The sequence below is a fragment of the Schistocerca piceifrons genome, chromosome 6 (genome assembly GCF_021461385.2).
Source record: "Schistocerca piceifrons isolate TAMUIC-IGC-003096 chromosome 6, iqSchPice1.1, whole genome shotgun sequence".
Classification (NCBI taxonomy): Eukaryota; Metazoa; Arthropoda; class Insecta; order Orthoptera; family Acrididae; genus Schistocerca; species Schistocerca piceifrons.
Window position 1 is genome coordinate 302,065,727 of NC_060143.1, and position 20,621 is coordinate 302,086,347.

Here is a 20,621-nt window from a genome sequence, read left to right on the forward strand (position 1 = left end):
TACGACGGTAGTATCAGTTCCCGACAGAACAGTTATCGTAGATGACCATGCAGCTTTGCTAGAAATGAAATGAAATGAAATGTTATCATTTCATTTATGGCAAACCTGCATGGTCATATACGGTAACTGTTCTTTCAGGAACAGATACTAACGTCATATATAGTACATTTGAACCCTGTTATTACCTCTTCTCCCTGCTTCTCGGGGTAAACACGGCGGAGTTGCCACCATGACCAGATTATCAGCTTGGTTTACCGAGTAATGCACTGCTGTGTAAAACTTAAGGCCCAAAGTAACTTTCGCATGATGGGCTACAGGCAGGTAACTTGGGCCATACGTAGATAGATTTCTACAGTATAGAAAGTAGTGAAAGAAATACGCAATAAGATGAACAGAAATTACACTTTGATTCAAAGATAATTACTACACAGATTTATGATGGTCCCCCGGACATTACAAAAGACGAGACACGTTTGTCAGTAGGGTAGGTGCTCACCGCTGAGGATAGAGCGTGCTCTGCAGCGTGCTGAAATGCTGGCCACAAGGTAATACGTCGCCCCAACACGTGGCACACGTGCTTGATGTGATTAAGCCGAGGAAACGGGAGGGCCAGGCCATTCGGCAAACACCTTAATGCTCCAAAAGCTGCTACGCCTGTGCAGTTTGATGCGGTCGCGAATTGTGATTCATAAAAAACAGGACGAGAGCGAGTAGGACATGCGCCCTGAGGGTTAGGTACAAACTCAGTTATGGATATAGACCGTCCATCTACAGTATCTGATGAGTGAGTTTGTGAGTATAAGAATATATGACACAAATTTTTCTAGGACGTACACCGCAAAGGGACCGTAGACCTTAGAATTTGACATAAATTTAAACTTTATACCTTCACCTGTTACTGGGGAAAAAGGGGTCGTAACAGCCTGGCACCTAAGTGATCCTATGACGGTTCCTTTTTTCCGACTGAGATACGAAACTGTAAAAACGAACTCAAAGCTGAATGCACCCCTCGAAAGACGCAGATGGCGAAGGATTGCAGTGTCACAATAACCTTCAGCGGAGAGTCTACCGTGTTGATAGAAGTGGAGGTGAGTTCAGCCATGCGACGTTGTGCCTTCCCACATCATAAAAACTGGACCACCAAAAAGATTAAGTTCGACAACGTTCGTGGGTGCAATACCTGTTCCCACCTCTCTCCATATGAATGTACGTAATACACCCAAGAATAACGCCGAACATGATTGTCTTGGTGGTCCAGGTTTTGTGATGTGGGCAGGCATTATGTTGCAAGGCTGCACTGACCTCCGAGTCTTCGAACACGGAATACTCACCGGTCAACGTATGTGAGAGACTGTACCCGTCCCAATGTGCTTCTTGTCAGGGGTGCATTTTGTCCTGATTTCATTTCTATCTACATCTGCATCTATATGGCTACTCTGAAAATCACACGTAAGTGCCTAAAAGAGGGTTCATCCAACCACCTTCACATCAATTCTCTATTATTCCACTCTCGAACAGCGCGCGGAATAAACGAATACCTGTATCTCTCCGCGCGAGCACTGATTTCTCTCATTTTATGATGGTGATCGTTTCTCCGTATATTGATCGGCATTAACTAAATATTTTCGCATTCAGAGGAGAAAGCTGCCGATTGAAATTTCTTGAGAAGTTTGCGCCTCAAAGAGAAATGCCGTTGTTTTAACAGAATGAGATTTTCACTCTGCAGCGGAATGTGAGCTGATATGAAACGTCCTGGCAGTTTGCCTTTCGAGGGCAAGTGCTCTACCATCTGAGCTGCCTAAGCACGACTCACGCCCCACCCTACAGCCTTACTTCTGCCAGTACCTCGTCTCCTACCTTCCAAACTTTACAGAAGCTGTCCTGCGAACCACTTGCCACTTGCCTGCGAAAGGCAAAGGTCCCGAGTTCGAGTCTCGGTCCGGCACACAGTTTTAATCTTCCAGGAAGTTTCGTTGTTTTAATGTTGTCTGCCCAAATCCTTTATCCATTCTTTCCCCTATTCCCCGATAGTACAAGACGTGCTGCTCTTCTTCAAACTTTGTCGATGTACTCCGTTAATTCTATCTGGTAAGGATCCCGTACCGCGCAGCAGTACTCCAAAAGAGGTTGGACAGGCTTACTGCAGGTAATCTCTTTAGATCTGTTACATCTTCTAAGTGTTCTGCCAATAAAACGCAGTCTTCGGTTCGCCTCTCCGGAACATTTTCCATGTCTCCTTTCCAGTTCAAGTTGTTCGTAACTGTAATTCCTAGGTATGTAGTTGAATTTACGGCCTTTAGATTTGATTGATTCATAGTACACCCAAAATTTAACGGTTTCGTTTTAGCACTCATGTGAAGACGTCACGCTTTTCGTTATTTAGTATCATTTGCCAATTTTTGCACCATACAAAGATCTGAATTGTTTTGCAATTGGTTTTCATATTTTGATGACTTTACTAGAAAATAAACGACAGCGTCATCTACAAACAACCTAAGATGACTGCTCAGATTGTCTGCTAAACCTTTTTTTTTAAATATATAATGAACAATAGAGGGCCTATAACACTACCTTGAGGAACACCAGTAATCACTTCAGTTTTACTCGATGACTTTCCGTCATTTACTACGAACTGTGATCTATCTGACAGGAAATCACGAATCCAGCCGCATAACAGAAGCGATATTCCATAAGCACGCAATTTGATTACAATCTGCTTGTGATGTACGGTGTCAAAAGTCTTCTGGAAATCTAGAAGTACGGAATCACTTTTAAATGCCTTGCCACAAGAACTCAAAACATCGTGTGAGTAAACAGCTAGCTGTGTTTCACAACAACGATGTTTTCTAAATCCATGTTGACTGTGTGTCAATAGACCGTTCTCTTCCAGGTAATTCATGATTTACTATCAAAAACAGTCTTGATCACAATTTATTTATTACGGTGACCGGTTTCGACCACTACTGTGGTCATCTTCAGACCAATGAGTAAGGACCTCCTTCTGCTGGAGAATCATTACTAGTGAATCACTACTAGTAATTCATGTTTTTGATAGTAAATATTTGTAACACTTCAATCGCTCTTCACTCCCACAATGTATTCAAAAGTAAGTAATTCATGATGTTCGAATACAATATATGTTCCAAAATCCTGCTGCATATTGATGTTAATGTCATGAGCCTGTAATTTAGTGGATTACTCTTGTTGCCTTTCATGAATATTGACGTGACCTGTACAGCTGTCCAGTCTTTGGATACGGTTCTTTCATCGAGCGAAGGTTGTGTATGCACTGCTTCGAGGATATTTACTTCTAAGTTACTCATGTTGGTAGCTGTTCTTGATTTGATTTCTGGAATTTACACTTGCCTTCTTCAGTGATCGAATTTCGGAAGGCTGTGTTTAATAACTCTGCTTTAGCAGCACTGTCATCGATAGTATTTCCATTAGTATCGCGCAGAGAAGGCATTGATCCTGTCTTACCGCTAGCATATTTAAGACCAGAACCTCTTTGGATTTTCTGCCAGGTTTCGCCATAGAGCTTGGTTTTGGAAACTATTGCAACTATCTCCCATCAAAGTCCACGCTAAAATTCGAGCTTCTGTGAAAGATCTCGAGTCTTAAGGGCTTGGCATGCTTTTTTCGTTGTTTCTGCAAACGTGTTCTGACCGGTTTTGTGCCCCATGCGGGATTATCTCCGTTTTTTGTTAATTTATTTCGTATAAATCTTTCAGTTGCTGTCGATACTATTTCTCTGAATTCAAGCCACATCTACACTTACATTGTTAATTTGGAATGAGTGGAGGATGTGTCTCATGAAGACATCAAGCGAATTTTTATCTGCTGGTTTGAACTGATATATTTTTCGTCTATTTTTGATGGATCTGGGAGTTACAGTATTCAGTCTCGCTACGATAATTCTGAGTTCACCCATCCTTGTACCCGCATTGACGCTCGTTATTAGCTCAGAGTTACTTGTGTTTTCACAACTGTTTACTATTCGAGTGGGCTCATGAAGGAATTGCTCGAAAGGATTATCAGAGAATGCGTTTAGCACAACTTCGGATAATGTTTTATGCGTACATGTATTTTCGCCAACGTATGCAGAGTAAATTGAAGTAACCACCCACTACAATTGAATGAGTCGGGTACGTAGGTGTGCCGGCCACGGTGGCCGAGCGGTTCTAGGCGCTACAGTCTGGAACCGCGCGACCACTACGGTCGCAGGTTCGAATCCTGCCTCGGGCATGGATGTGTGTGATGCCCTTAGGTTAGTTAGGTTTAAGTATTTTTAAGTTCTAGGGGACTGATGACCTCAGATGTTAAGTCCCATAGTGCTCAGAGCCATTTGATTTTTTTAGTACGTGCGTGAGAATAGACTCAAGTTTTCTTTGAACCTTACAGCAACATGCATGACAATACTCGACCGCGTTGGTCGGCGCAGATGTAGGAGCTCTTAGAATGACAGGATATTTGACGAATGGATTGGCCTGCTCATTCCACCGACTTAAATCCCGCCGGGCACGTGTGGCATGCGTTGGGAAGACATACCGTAGCACATCCAATGCACCGACGACCATCCAGCATTTGTGGAGAAATGGAACGCCCTACGAGAACAACTCCTTACCCGACCTTTCAGCCAGCATGTGAGCACATTGCATAGCATGCACTGCCGTCCATGGTAATCACAAACCCTATTAAGAATCACGTTGCGCCTTTTGCAATGTCTAAGGGACTATAATGAATCGTGGTGACTTCAGTGTAATTGTTGTCTTTGAATAAAAGTACCATGTCTGTTCATCGCACTCTTGTTTTTTTAGGTTACCATCTGTACCATACTGTTGCAGTTGTTTATATGTATGGTTCAAGTTTCATTGAGCTATGTTGCGTGGCTGTGGTACAACTGTGACGTCTGGTGGCAAGAAATTTGCAAAATCGGTGTAATATATATGAAAAAAGAAACATTTATCTTATTATTTTTGTTTCATTTCTGTTTAAAATGGTTTAAATGGCTCTGAGCACTATGGGACTTAACATCTGAGGTCATCAGTCCCCTAGAACTTAGAACTACTTAAACCTAACTAACCTAAGGACATCACACACATCCATGCCCGAGGCAGGATTCGAACCTGCGACCGTAGCGATCTCGCGGTTCCAGACTGTAGCGCCTAGAATCGCACGGCCACTACGGCAGGCCTTCATTTCTGTATGAACAGTTGTCTATTATGTAGAGTCTGTGAAAAAGGAAATAGTCATTCTTTCATTTTTGTGTTTGTGAAATATTTATGTATATTTTGCAAATAACGTCTGTGGTTGGCGAGTGTGGAAATCGAAGCAGACAATGATAACAAAGATATTTATTAGTGTACTGAATTGATTATAAATAGTGGAGGCTTAAATGTTACCCTCTCTATCTTCTTGTAGCCGTTAAAGTTGTAAGAGCCTGGTTAGCTTTCTTTTGTTCTTTGTTCGAGAAAGACGCCATTGGAGGCTGATGTATAAAAAGGGTGTGTACTTTGAATTTATGTTGATTTTTGAATATAGAAATTGCTAAAAATACTTGTAATGATTTGTTGCTAGCTTTCCCAGTATTTCGTTCCACATTTTTAGCCGCGGCAAATTGTAATTAAATTGAATGAAAGCAATTTTCCCGTAATTAAGCGGGAAAGTAATGGTACATTACAATTATTTCTTTTAGATTCTCGGATATTTGTGGATCTTATTATGTTATTTTCAGGTGGACATGGGCAATTGATATTACACTCTCAGTGGCGTAAATAATTTACGCAAATCAGAGTGGTAAGCTTTACTTGTGTGATATCAAAGACTGCTATGCTGAAACCTCTTCTGGCTAATAATAATATTAAAATCAAATTTTGTGTTTCATGCTCTCCTGTTAGTCGTGGCAATCCATAGTGTTCATATGTTAAAAAATCCACTGCAGCTTTTATGTTCAGCGAACATAGCACACTATAACTTCAAATGGCTCTGAGCACCATGGGACTTAACACCTGAGGTCATGAGTCCCCTAGAACTTAGAACTACTTAAACCTAACTAACCTAAGGACATCACACACATCCATGTCCGCGGGAGGATTCGAACCAGCGACCTTAGCAGTCGCGCGGTTCCAGACTGAAGCGCCTAGAACCGCTCGGCCACACTGGCCGGCACACTGTAACTTCTGTACGTGTAAATAAGAGTAATTTTCAGTGCATTTCAGAGATGAAAGTAGAGAAGAACATGTTCAATTTCATAATTAGTTACAGTAATGATACCGTGTTCCATTTCTAACAGGCAAGATCGGGGTTATGTGAAAATAGTTTGCAAATTAAAGACCACACGTTCACAGCGTATCCCCACATAATAGGTCAAGGTGCATAAAGTTTTTCTACTACAGAAACTAATAGTGAGGATAGCATGTTATCTTTTGTGCTCGCAACAATAAGCAATATATAGTTAATTAAAATGTTATGCAACATAAACTTCATATAAAATCAAAAAGTGCTCGGTGTGGAGACGCGACACAACGTGAGAAGCCACTTTTTTCCTTAGGTTTCGCGCAAAATATAATTTCAGTTTCCATTGGGAAATAAATATAAATGTGACTGAAATTACAATATTGTTTCTTAACTTTATTCTTGCACAGAAACACTTCATTTCGACTATTATTTGTTGCGACTCTATCAGTCATACTTTCGTTAAAACGCACTTTCAATTAATGGGATTTTTTTGAGATCTTTTGAATTTCCGAGTTGTAGAGAGTCGTCGGTAGATGTAGAGGCGTTTGGCACGAGGATATTTTCCGAGCTTCAAACCTAATAATGTGGCGGGAAAACTGCGTTAACCTGAGCAGAGCAGTTTGGCTGGACGACGACACCTTCACGGCATCAACTTCCGGCCCGCAGATCGCCCACATGAGGGAAGCAGCCTTGCAGATAAAGTGGTCTGCCGACCAGTCCGCCAACCTCGCGCGACGCCGTGGGAGAAAGAGCTGTTCACACGGCGCGCGGCGCCTTTGCCAGCTAATTGCAGCAGCGCTGTATCCTCACCACCGGCCCGCTGCTGCCCCCGCCACTGGCACCCTGCTACCCCCACCACAGCGCCTCCGCTACCCCCACCACGGCCGCAGACCGCGGCGGCGCTCCTCGGCGGCGCCCATTGTTGTCGCTGAGCCCGCTCGCGTGCCCCAGAGTAAACAAAGGCGGCGTTCATTAGCGCCGGCGATATGCCATTGTATGTAAGTGAGGAGCGCAGCCTCGTAAAAGTCGCTTCCCAGAGCGCGGGTGGGCTGCCGCGGTCGGCGCCCGCTTCCGGAAGCTCTGCGCACCTGCCCTGTTACCGGCCGCTACTGCCGAGGGGGCAATCGAGAGGCGAAAAAAGAACAAGAGGGGAAGAAGAAAGAAACGACTGGAATAATTGCAAAGCAATTACTCTGCATGCAGGACGATTGTAAGGAAATTCAGAACGACTCAGACCGGAGGTTCTCAAACCTCGGATGCGCGCCATGTGGGAAGGAAGGCAGGGTAACGTCCTGTCGTCGGCAACGATCTTAGAGATGGAACGTAAGGAACAAAATCGTTTGGTCCGTTTATAGGAACCATCCCGAATGGTCTCGTAAGCACGTTTCTCTCACAGGAAAAACAGAACAATTTTCATTTTGGCTGTTAATAAACAGCTCCAGGTGTATTTAGTCCTCTGTTTTTAGATAATTACCGTTTTCATGACACTAAGAGCCAAATTTTCAAGTGAACAACTAAATAAATCAGGGATAAAATGCTTGGAACTTGATACTCAACATACATCGTCTTTCAAAATAAGACACTGCTAAAAAGCAGTATGTAATTGAATTAAATAACTGGATGGATGGATTCCAATCCAGTCTTACTGTGGGTAAGGCAGCATAAGGTCGCTTCACCCATTCCGCGATTGCGTGTCGAACAGAGAAGCGGCGGCATTAACCACACTGGATTGGAAACCATGGATCGGCTGCGTCATTCAGTGACGTACCTACTTTTAGCAGAATTTTATTTTGACGAATCTTAGGTACCGAGTTCCGTGCGTTTTAGCTACAATGTTTTAGTTATATGTTCACCTGAAGATGTGGTTCTTGGTGCCATGATGTAAAAATAAGGGACTAAAAACAGCTGAAGCGGTTTATTGATATCCAAGATGATTACTTGTAGCTGGGGTTGCCCTGTCTACGAGGTTGCCTGCAGGAGACCTTTTCTCTGTTAAGTTTCCTGATCCGTTCGATTTTGCACGAGGTGTAAGATTGACATTATCTTTGTCTACTACACCGCGATTGAATTCGCAGTTATTTCCTGTCCCAAGAAAAAGCCGTTATACAAAATTCCTCTCATTCACGAGACCAAAAGCGACATATCGTCCAATGTGTACCGCGCTATTCCTCTGTTACCTCGGTGGCTCACATCGTTTAAAAGTATATATTTGTAAATGTACAACATTGCCTTCATATCAAAGGTCCAGAAATGTGGTAATGAATCGAAATATTCTTGTCAGTATAACTCCCTTCCTTTTTTCCGGTATTTGTTTCGAAATAGTGAGTCATATGTGTATTAAATTTATTGGAAATTGCTCCAACTGTGCCACATTAATGCTCTAAATTTCACCCATTTCTGCCATCGCCGAAATGTTTAGAGTTTAAAGTAATCGCGACTACCTCTGGTCAGACTAGCACCCTGATTCGACACTAATACAGACGGTTTTCATTTAGTTTTGCATGTTAGTTCCGTCACAGATATCAGGTACGTCTTGCACCATTAGTAATTGTCTGCTGTACCAATTCGCATGCACTGCCGAAGAAAATGCAGTATCCTCAAAGACTGTGTTCAGTGGCGCCGGGATATAATACGCAAAAAGTGTTATTGAATCATTTGTCACGGTCACCGGGAATCAGAGGGCGCTCAGCAGTCCTGTCTGCACCCCCTTTGTTTTGACTTTTGACTTTGCAGGCAGTAACTATGCCGAGTTTAGAAGTGAGTAGCGTGTACAAATTTATTCTAGGGCGCAACCACGCCCCGCCGACGAGCAAGTGCTCCTGTTGCACAACTTCAGCCAGTTGAATGGGATCGCATTCTGAGCCTGCGGGAAGCCGGTTGGACACCCCTATTAAATGCTGCACATGTTGGCCACTTTTTCTCGGTGGTGTGACACAGCTTTCAGCAGTGATCTCTGGAAAAATCACACGCTCGTAGTCCATGTTCTGCACGTCCTCGTAGTCCAGACGCATGTCATGATCGACACATTATGCGAGACTGATGGCCAACCAAAGGTCATCCAGGGACGAAATCTGCGCATATGTTGCACTTGCTGTGTCATCAGGGACCATTGGGAACCGTCTGCTTGCAGCAGGACTAAGATGACAAGTACCTCTGGCCGGGCTACCACTGACACCTCAACAACGACGAGGACGGCTACTCTCAAGACATGGAAGAGTCTACTGGAGAGTGGGATAACGTTATGTTGTCTCAGTGATGAGAGGAAGTTCTCTCTGTATGTGGGTGATGAGCGTACACGTGCGAACAGCATAACCTGATGAGTGGCCTATTCAGGAGCACTTTCACCCTCAACACAAAGGTCCCACCCCAGGTTCCATGGTGAGGGGAGGCCATCTGTTACAATTCGCGGTCACATTTTGTATTTCTGAAGGTTAATGTAACCAATTCCTGCTACATTGCAAGGTGCTGTACAGTGCACATCCAAATACATCTGCTCCAACTCAACGTGATACTCGTAGTGTACAACAACGGTCCTGGCAGACAAGATCATCAGATCTCTCATCAATTGAACATCTATGGGACATGATGAAAGCAGAAATTGGAACAAAAGATGCAACATGCTTGGGAAAATCTATTGCTCGGAGCCATTGGACACCTTTATCATCACTAACATGCTAGACTACGCGCCTGAATTGCAGCCATAGAGGCGCACACTGCGTATTAATGCGACAGTTTGGGCAGCCATTACTGTGACATGTGTGTTTTATTTGGGCTGAATTCGTTGTCATACTCTCCTATAATAATGAACTAGCTTTCCAGAGCTATGCTGTGAGGTACAATCACTCATACATACAACGATGAGCCAAAATATTATTGCCGTTGCTAACCTCGACGCTGAACGCAGCTTTAGGTACACCTATCGCGGTAAAGGAAGTACATGAGAGGATCAGAGACGAACGGAAAGCCGGCCGGAGTGGCCGTGTGGTTCTAAGCGCTACAGTCTGGAACCGAGCGACCGCTACGGTCGCAGGTTCGAATCCTGCCTCGGGCATGGTTGTGTGTGTAGTCCTTAGGTTAGTTAGGTTTAATTAGTTCTAAGTTCTAGGCGACTGATGACCTCAGAAGTCAAGTCGCATAGTGCTCAGAGCCATTTGAACCATTTTGAACGAATGGAAAATCATTCTGGTGATGATACGAGCCGCAAACAGGGAATTCCACTGACATAAGAGACTTTGACAAAGAGCAGATCGTTACGGTTCGCTACCTGGGAAACGATGGAGTTGGCCAAATGGTCGCGTGCTACTGTCGTGAGCATCTATCGAAGGTGGTTGAAGGACAATGAAATCGGAAGCAGGTGACAGCGTGTTGATCGTTCCTGCCTCATCACAGAATGTGGAGGTTCGAGCCTGACAGTTCTGTTAAGAGATAGGCGGCAGTGCAGCAGATCTAACGACATATTAAAATACTGGTGCTGGCACAAGTGTTTCGGAGCATACCGCCCAGCGCACATCGTTGAACATGGGCTTACAGAGCAGACGGCCTCTGTGCGTTTCCAAACTGACCAAACAATATTGTTACCTATGGTTACAGTGGGCACGGAATCATCGGGACCGGACTGTGGAGTAACGGAAACTTGTCATCTCATCAGATGAACCACAATTCTTGTTTACCAGATTGGTCGTGGCAGGCGAACTGCAGGTCGAATCATGATGGGGGAGGGTGGTGGCGAGGTTGGGGGAGGGGAGGGTTTAGTAAGCTCACAGAACAAAAACTTTGCCACCACCTCAGAAATAATTACAAGCATTGTTGAATAATGTGTGATTTCGCTTCTGCACTTGATAACCACCTGGATTCGTGTAGGAAGTGAGTAGAAATGTAGTATGGTGGGGGAGTGTTCAGAAAGCCAGTCACGTATTCTTCCATCCTAATGAACATTACTGTTGTTTCTTGAAAAAAGTAGGGCTATCAACGGCATACTGGTCATGCAGATATTGACTGAAAGGGAAGACCTGATCATTCAGAGTATTTAAATAAACATTCTGCTTCGCGTTACTGGTCACCTCAGTGAGCGGATTCAATTCATAAGGAAAAAAAATCAAAAATATCACAGATCCACTTACGGCCTGAACCTGATCTTGCACACGTTCTGGAGGAAAAGCTTCATTTCGCCTTCGGTGCATTCAATGAAGTATGTCATTTGAATATAGGCAAAGACGTGATTCGTCATGAAACATTACGCTCCGCCAGTCAGCTACTGTTCACATTCGATGATTTCTAGGTCACTGAAGACCCGCAAGTTTACGTGCCCGTGTGGGCAATGGAATCTCGCGATGAGACCGACTTCAAATGTTCATTCCATGCAGCTCTCGTCGCAACGTTTGAGGGACCCTCGTTTACTGCCTGCAGCAATTCTTGTCGCGTCAGGAAGTGATTTTGATTCACAAGCTGTGAAACGCTTCTCCCGTTCCTTCCAAGATTTTTTCCCTACCACAATTCTGACGTCGCGTTTCGTGGCCACATGTATTACACCTTCGCTTGCACCAACATACTCTGCAACTCCACAGACTGTATGGCCATGGATATGGCGAAACACGATTCCCCTTTTCAGCCATTCCTTCACGTCCTTACATTTACCCATATTTCCGTACAATGTCCACTTGAAACATGAATGTCTCACTGCTTGCTACTGCCTTATGCTCACGTAGTGCGCGCGTGGTTGAGCACGTGACTCGGTCGCTGCGGTAACGATTCAACTGTGCGTGCGCACTGGGGTGACCAACTTTTTGTCTCAAGAGCTTATTATGCTAGATGGGACATTCACCTGGGTTCCCATGGAACCTGTGGTGGTAATCGAATGTTCCATGAAAGCTGTGGACTAGGTGAACATTACTGCGTACTATCTGTATCTCTTGACTGGAATACTCTCTTTCAAATTCTAAAGGTGGCAGGGGTAAAATACAGGGAGCGAAAGGCTATTTACAATTTGTACGGAAACCAGATGGCAGTTATAAGAGTCGAGGGATATGAAAGGGAGGCAGTGGTTGGGAAGAGAGTGAGACAGGGTTGTAGCCTCTCCCGGATGTTATTCAATCGGTATATTGAGCAAGCAGTAAAGGAAACAAAAGAAAAATTCGGAGTAGGTATTAAAATCCATGGAGAAGAAATAAAACCTCTGAGGTTCGCCGATGACGTTGTAATTCTGTCAGAGACAGCTAAGGAGTTGGAAGAGCAGTTGAACGGAATGGACAGAGTCTTGAAAGGAGGATATAAGATGAACATCGCCGGCCGCGGTGGTCTCGCGGTTCTAGGCGCGCAGTCCGGACCCGTGCGACTGCTACGGTCGCAGGTTCGAATCCTGCCTCGGGCATGGATGTGTGTGATATCCTTAGGTTAGTTAGGTGTAAGTAGTTCTAAGTTCTAGGGGACTGATGACCACGGAGGTTAAGTCCCATAGTGCTCAGAGCCATTTGAACCATTTGAGAGAGAGTATAAAACGTAGACTGGTAATGGCAAGGAAAGCGTTTCTGAGGAAGAGAAATTTGTTAACATCGAGTATAGATTTAAGTGTCAGGAAGTCGTTTCTGAAAGTTATAATGTTATTTTAAATCCGTCTTGATTGCAATCAAGACGGATTTAAAGTAACATTATAAAATCACTGATTGCTGTTATCCCATAAGACATTATGTCTGTTTTTGCAAAGTTTCTGAAAGTATTTGTATGGAGTGTAGCCATGTATGGAAGTGAAACGTGGACGATAAGTAACTTAGACAAGAAGAGAATAGAAGCTTTCGAAATGTGGTGCTACAGAAGAATGCTGAAGATTAGATGGGTAGATCACATAACTAATGAGGAGGTATTGAATAGAATTGGGGAGAAGAGGAGTTTGTGGCACAACTTGACAAGAAGAAGCGACCGGTTGGTAGGACATGTTCTGAGACATCGAGGGATCACCAATTTATTAATGGAGGGCAGCGTGGAGGGTAAAAATCGTAGAAGGAGACCAGGAGATGAATACACTATGCAGATTCAGAAGGATGTAGGCTGCAGTAGGTACTGGAAGATGAAGAAGCTTGCACAGGATAGAGTAGCATGGAGAGCTGCATCAAACCAGTCTCAGGACTGAAGACCACAACAACAACAACAACATCTGTATCTCTTTGAGTCTTCTCCGCCGGCGATGACATATTCCAGCAGGATAACTGGCCGTGTCACAAGGCCAGAAGTGTGTTGTAGTGGTGTGAAGTACATGACTGTGATCTTACGTTTATGTTTTGGTGACGAGGTTAGCCTTAACTAAGCCCGATGGAACACACCTGGGATGCTATCGAGCACCAACACCGCATCCACAGACCATCGACCCGTAATTTACGCGAACACATTTGCATGCACATGCCTCCGGACACCTTCCAAGGACTCGTCGAATCAATTCCACAAACAGTTGCTGCTGTATTGCGCCAAAGGTGCATCAGCACTCCATGACACTGGTGGTTTTAATGTTTTGGTTCACTGGAGTGTGTGTAGATATGTTGTCGTACGGTGTTGTCCGTACTGCCTCACCTGGCATCCCCAGCGGGCACAGGGGTGGGCACCCGGGGCGGCGACACGGGGATGGCCGCCGGCCGCCGTCTGCCCGGGCGGACCGCCGCTGTCTCCATGGCCCGCCGCGACCTGGAACACAAGCAGACACCTGCGTCACTGCCTGCGCTGCACGTCACGCCATCACGGACACAAAACGCACCTTGAGAGACGCAGAGAGAGGGAGATCCCGTAAACGTTAGAATCGGCCGATGACCCGTGCTTTGAAGTCCTGTCGGAGGGGCGGCAGTATCGCTAGTTTGAAGGGTTGTTGTTGGGTTGTTTTCGGGGAAGACCAGACAGCGAGGTCATCGGTCTCATCGGATTAGGGAAGGACGGGGAAGGAAGTCGGCCGTGCCCTTTCAAAGGAACCATCCCGGCATTTTCCTGGAGCGATTTAGGGAAATCACGGAAAACCTAAATCAGGATGGCCGGACGCGGGATTGAACCGTCGTCCTCCCGAATGCGAGTCCAGTGTGCTAGTTTGAAGAAAATAAAACTGTGTACCGCTCTGCCGCAGTGCAACTCGAACTCAAAACTTTGCAACTGTTCCCCCTGATGCCGCCTCATTACTCTCCTCTAAACTTCAATCCTTCTTACTCCTCCACAGATTTTCAAAAAATGGTTCAAATGGCTCTGAGCACTATGGGACTTAGCAGCTGTGGTCATCAGTCCCCTAGAACTTAGAACTACTTAAACCTAACTAACCTAAGGACATCACACACATCCATGCCCGAGGCAGGATTCGAACCTGCGACCGTAGCAGCCGCGCGGTTCCGGACTGCGCGCCTAGAACCGTGAGACCACCACGGCCGGCCACAGATTTTCGCGTGGGAACTTTGCACTTCTGAGAGATAGGTAAAGATCCTCGTATGGATAGGAGTTGGGTTTGCAATTCTGTCAGCATTCCGCACTGCAGGATAATTGTTCTGAAATACAAAAGTCGATAGAAAACAAAGGGAGAGATGAAACATTTACGTGTGATTCAAGAGATTAATTCAATAATGATGGTGAAATGTTAATGCTGTCTTTTTTGTTTTTAAATCCAAAGAGGGCGCAGAGAAGAGGAACATCTCGAAATGAAGTTCGACACATTTATTGATATTCATTGGATCTTGTGAGCCCCTTGCCTGCTTACTTCGTTGTTATTTACTCCTCTCCTTGTCGATTGTACGAGGGTTGGAACTTTAATAGTAGCAACTATTTATTTACAGCTTGTACAAAATAAATACGTGTTTCGAAGTTTTACTGACCTTCAAAGTAGTCACCAGCATTGTGTGTAACTTGTTTCCAGCGATGTGGAAGTCGTAGGATACTCTTAGTAGTGCCAGTTATGTTGACGGTTCGAGCTGCGCGGTCTATTGCCCAACGAATTTGTAGCAGTTCTGAAGCGAAAGCCGAGAAGTGTTTCCTTCAGTTTAGAAATCAAGTTGAACTTACGAGGGCTTAAGTCAGGGGAGTGCAGTAGGTGGTATAGCACTTAGCAGCCCCATCAGTCAAATCAGTAACAGCTTCCACTGCACGTGCTTCAGCATTGTCCTGCAAAATGATGGTCTGGTCCTGCAGAAAGTGTCATCGCTTCTGTCTCTAAGCTGGTCGTAGGTTGCGTTCCAAAAAATTAACAGCGTAGAGACAGAAGTGTTGACACTTTCTGCACGACCTGACCATAATTTTGCAGGACAATGCTGAAGCACGTACAGTGCAAGCTGTTACTGATTTGTTTGACTGATGGGGCTGCTAACTGCTATACCACCTACTGCATTCCCGACTTGAGCCCTCGTGAGTTCAACTCGATTTCTAAACTGAAGGACACACTTCTCGGCATTCGCTTCAGAACTGCTACAAATTCGTCGGGCAACAGATCGCGCCACTCGAACTGTCAACACAACTGGTACTGCATAGAGTATCCTACGACTTCCACATCGCAGGAAACGGGTTATACATAATGCTGTTGACTACTTTGAAGGTCAGTAAAACTTTGAAACTCGTATCTGTTTTGTACAAGCTGTAATTAGTTGTCACTATTAAAGTTACAACCCTCGTATATTGTTACTTAACTAGCGCCATCTGATGATTGTCTATGTGGAGTTCATAAACACAATGGATTGAGATGTTACTAAAAATTTATTATTTCCTTTGTCGAAAGCTATAATTCAATTAGAGAAAAAAATCATCCCATACGATTTTTATATTCAGGAAAAAAAACTTTCTTTCAACCTTGGAGGACCACCGGCAATCAGTAGCACTATCATAACCCCATATCCAAGTAAACGTAATCAGATCCATTGGATTGAATTCTCCTGATATGCAAAGATAATTATACAACACCACAGAAGAAACTTTAACAAATTTAGATTAGTTCGACATTGCAATACAGCAGCGAACTAGAAGTAATACGGAATTCTTTCTGTATCTTTGTGTTTTATTTGGAATTGTGTTTCACGTGAGCGGAAATACTGGAAGCTCAGGTCCTGAGTCGGCAAGCCAATCATTCCTTCGTACAGTAAGAGGGAATTCCAGGAGCAGTAATAATTCTTAGAGGTCACTAGCTCGTCGCAACCCAGAAAAAGAATGACGAAACGCAGAACACTTTCTAAAACAAGCACTGGCACATAGTCTTGCACCAGAGACATAATCTCTTGGTTGACACGACCAGCAATCACATAGAGAGATATAAAAATTTGTGAAAGATGAATATAATTTCTCAAAAAATACTCCATAAATTTAAACCATACTGAAACGAATTCTACATTACGAATTAATGCCCAGTATTCTTTCGAGGTGGCGCAATTGTTAACATACTCGACTTCCACTCGGGAGGACGGCGGTTCAAATCTGAATCCGGACATCCAGATTCAGGTTTTTCGTGACTTCCCTAAATGGCCCCAGGAGAATTCAGGGATGTTTCCTTTGAAACGGCACCGCCAAATTCCTTTCCCATCTCTGAACCAGTCCGAGCTTGTTCTCCGTCTCTAATGACCTAGATGTCGATGAGACGTTAAACTCTCCCTTTCTTCCTTCCTTCCTCCTTCCGAACCGCGAGCCGCACATTGAGTACACTACTTCTCTGCCGTTAGAATGCTTCGTCTGCCCGACTGTTCACGACCACCCACATCTATAGACTCCACTTTAACGACTCCTGCGCTCGCGCGCGCCCAAAGCAAGCAACCGCGAAACTCACTGTTGAGCCGAGAGTTGCTGAACTACATATGCTGTATGAAATACGAGAAATGCTTGTACAGTTGCGAATTAGCTGAGAGTCTCGCTCTACAATTTATTGGCGACACACGAAAATGTGTTCCGGCCCCGGATTTCCCACTTTACGTGAGCGGTCACCTTAACCACTTTGGCTACGTACGCACGACTCCAGGACCGACCCACTCATCCAAGCGTTATCGTGTGTCCACGTCCTGCACTCGCGCAACTGTTTTGATTCCCTCACGGGAAGAGGCTTACTTACTACTGTAGATTGAAGGACTGTGTGTGACATTTGGAGATTTAGGTCAGTCCTGCAGGTGTGCTCGGATAACTGAAGTGGTTAAGGCGACTGCTCGCATAAAGCTGGAAACCCGGGTTTGAGTCCCGGGCCAGCATAAATTTTCCACGTGTCGTCAATAAATTGTACAGCTGCAGTCTCACTGTATTCGCAGTTGCGAATACATTTCTTGAATAAAATTTTGTTGGCTCGTTGATTGGGGGTTAAGGGACTAAACTGGTAGGTCCTCAGTTCCCCGCTCATCGGACAGTCCATTTGGAGTTAGAAATCTGATCCAACTGCCACAGTATGTAGGAGTGGTAGTAGAGGGTAAGTTAGAGGTTCTTCAGGATCGTAGAATGTGGGTGTAACCAAAGTTTTCTTGTCTGCCGTCAGGTGTTGATATGGGAAAGGTTTTGGATCGGACCATAATATGAAGCAATAGGCAACCGAGTAATCAAATCTGATGTTGTTGAACCCGACGACGTAACCTATATCAAGGACGCTCTTTTATTCACAAATGTCTTGATAGCAGTTAGCGAATTTATGACAAGTTTTTTGTACCCTGGAACTTTGTTCTCCGGGCCACTTTTATTTGTCCCACCCTATATCTCGTGTAAGCGACACCACCGCCTTCTGTATATGTGGATATCAATATCCCGAGACTTCTCACCAGAGTTTATATTGTAAATAGTGTAAGCCAGAACATGCATATTGCAAATAGTATCTTAAACGATTGACAATTACGAACAATAATTGCAAAATCAAACTAAAGGCACCTTGGCTCTTAAGACAAAGCGTAATTACAATTATCATAATGAAATGTAATAAATTTGCATTCATTCAATACAAAAAAACATCTTAATGATCTTGACAGTTAATTTTATGAAATATTAAACATAGTTAAGCTATAATCTCACTTCCCTCCAGTTCTAGTGCTCTCTTATGCTATTCAAGTCGCTTTATATATAAATGACTTTGTTTCATTTTGTAACAAAAGTGATAAACGTGACACTCGTTTGCAATGCTATGTAAACAATTTTAGACATCACGCAATACAGATTGGACACGGATTCAATTGAACTAAGTTCTATGTATGACTCCAAATATCACTGAGAATGATAAGTGATAGATGAAACGCAAAAATAGGGCCATGAAACTGATATCGAGCGGGTGCTACACTAAACCGCCGTATCGTATACTACAAAGCCTCAATCTCGATGTGGTACATTACAAGGTGTTGAATAAATCTGGTGAAATATGAACAACAACAGGACGTAGGTTAGGCACTGAAAGCTTTCGACCAACAGATACAGTACCTTTTACCGGAAGTGCCGCGATCTGCCACGGGAGAGTCACTTAAAAGCAGCAGACATCCTCCCCCACCGGCACTGCCAGAAAATGGTGCGAAACCGTGACGGGGTGGCAGTTTCCGGAGCCGTTAGGCTACTGTGTAGTGACAGCTGGAATCCAGTGGCAGCGGGAGGGAGGCCCGCAGTGTTGTCTCTGTCCTGCGTCCCACGCCGGCGTCGGCGAGCTTCACAAGGCGCGACCAGACCAGCTGTCGAGCAGAACAGCCCCCAGCTAATGCCGTGGCCCATTAACGCTGCCTGCTCACAGCCCCGCACCTACTTCTAGCTTGGCTTTTTGCGCTGCCTTACAGACTCAATTCACTTCCTCCTTGGTGGGAATCGCCCTTCTTGAAAAATCGGCCAGTAAAAGCCACCTGTTGCATTTAGAGTTCCTGGGCATTGCATGCACTCGCTCAGCAGCCTACACCTACATCTGCACACACAGACTCCGCAAGCCACCATATGGGGCTTGGCGGAGGGTACGCCACACCACAGCCAGTCACTGCCTTTCCTGTTCCATTGCCGGCCGGTGTGGCTGAGCGGTTCTAGGCGCTTCAGTCCGGGACCGCGCTGCTGCTACGGTCGCAGGTTCGAATCCTGCCTCGGGCAGGATTAGAAATAACACTAATTAGAAATAACACTAATTGTTTGATAGCAACATTCATTGTGTGTGATGTCCGTAGGTTAGTTAGGTTTAAGTAGTTGTAAGATCTAGGGGACTGATGACCTCAGATGTTAAGTCCCATTGTGCTCAGAGCCATAGTGCTCAGAGCCAACCTGTTCCATTCGCAAATGGAACGAGGGAGAAACGACTATCTGTGCAGGGTGTCCTAGAAATGTTGCGAAAAATTTCGAATAGTTGTAGGGGATGTCTTGGGGAACAACTTGTGTCCGGAACTTTCATCCAATGACGCTACAGAGCGTCTAAGTTATAGGCGCCAGAGCGTGCCACTAGGCCACCCCTTCGGCAGCAAACGTGACTTTACATGCTGACGGACCCTAGCGGATCATAGGCGGAACGTCTCTCAAAGATCTTATACTGCATCACCACAACCACCACCACCACCACCACCACCACCACCTTCTAAGTAGCCCGTTTGGAGTGAATATACCGATCCCAACATTTCTGCCATTCTCGACATCTTTTTTTAGTAGAGTGTCTAGTATGCTTTGCGATTCTACCACTTCAACTTAATTTTCATGGAAAAAGTGAGAAACCACACGTTGCAACGTCTGGCGAGTGCAACGGATGGGAACAACTATTATTTCGCTTTAGTCAAAATGTTCAGATTTATTCAGGTCATATGGCAGTTGTGCGGTTTTATAGTGAAGCACCCAGTTGTTTGTACGCCACCTCTGTGGACGTTTTCCTCTCATGTGCTCCTTTAACATGTAGTTAGTTTCCATCGGTATTCTGTATTCTCCTCGGGAGATTTATATTGTTTATAGAATTTTCGTTATCATTGATTTGCCGAAAGCAGTGCTGAAGAACATGAACTGTCATCTGATGATGGAGCAAAACCACCGAAATCTGTCGTGTTAATTAAGTTTAAAGATTAGTTACAAGGTGGCTTTAACTTCTAGAAATGAAGTAAAATTAAGATTTATCTTGTCATTTCTTATGTACTTAGCTAGGAGATATTCACAATGAACCAACGAAGTTAATATTCACAGCTCGTGCAAGTGTCACAAACAAGCCGTTGGGCGTTTTTGTTCTGAATATACCCACAAAAAAGCAGATGTTTGCAGTACATCTACTTTTCTCCGCACTCAAATCGTAGGTGCCCTCCATGTGACCTCGTTCTGTCGGACTTTTTAAACGTTAGAACATCCGTCCGAAGTAGATAGTAATCATGTGTTCTTGTATGCGAGCCAGCTGCTCCGGGCGAACAATAATCATTCCAGCATGCAACTGTGCGCTCATCTTCGGAACGTTGCTGACGTATTTCATGATCAACTCTTCCACCTCAATCACTTTCTGA

The 20,621-nt window shown here is 44.5% G+C and overlaps 1 protein-coding gene across 1 annotated transcript; it reads right to left on the reverse strand.

The window, feature by feature from the left end:
* Nucleotides 1-6,877: 6,877 nt before the first annotated feature.
* On the reverse strand, nucleotides 6,878-19,772 carry LOC124803288 (keratin, type I cytoskeletal 9-like). Its single transcript, XM_047264471.1, has 3 exons — nucleotides 19,680-19,772; nucleotides 13,795-13,905; nucleotides 6,878-7,330 (listed from the first exon to the last, which is right to left on the reverse strand). Exons 1-3 carry the CDS (start codon nucleotides 19,770-19,772, stop codon nucleotides 6,878-6,880), a joined length of 657 nt encoding a protein of 218 aa, XP_047120427.1.
* Between the last annotated feature and the right edge of the window lie 849 nt (nucleotides 19,773-20,621).

Excerpts from the sequence above, each read along its gene's own strand:
- LOC124803288 (XM_047264471.1), bottom strand. The coding sequence starts at position 19,772 with ATGGCAGAAATGTTGGGATCGGTATATTCACTCCAAACGGGCTACTTA. Across the intron at positions 13,906-19,679 it reads GTGGTGGTTGTGGTGATGCA|GTCGCGGCGGGCCATGGAGA; the intron begins GTATAAGATCTT and ends CTTGTGTTCCAG. Across the intron at positions 7,331-13,794 it reads GTGCCCGCTGGGGATGCCAG|GGCAGGTGCGCAGAGCTTCC; the intron begins GTGAGGCAGTAC and ends GGCCGGTAACAG.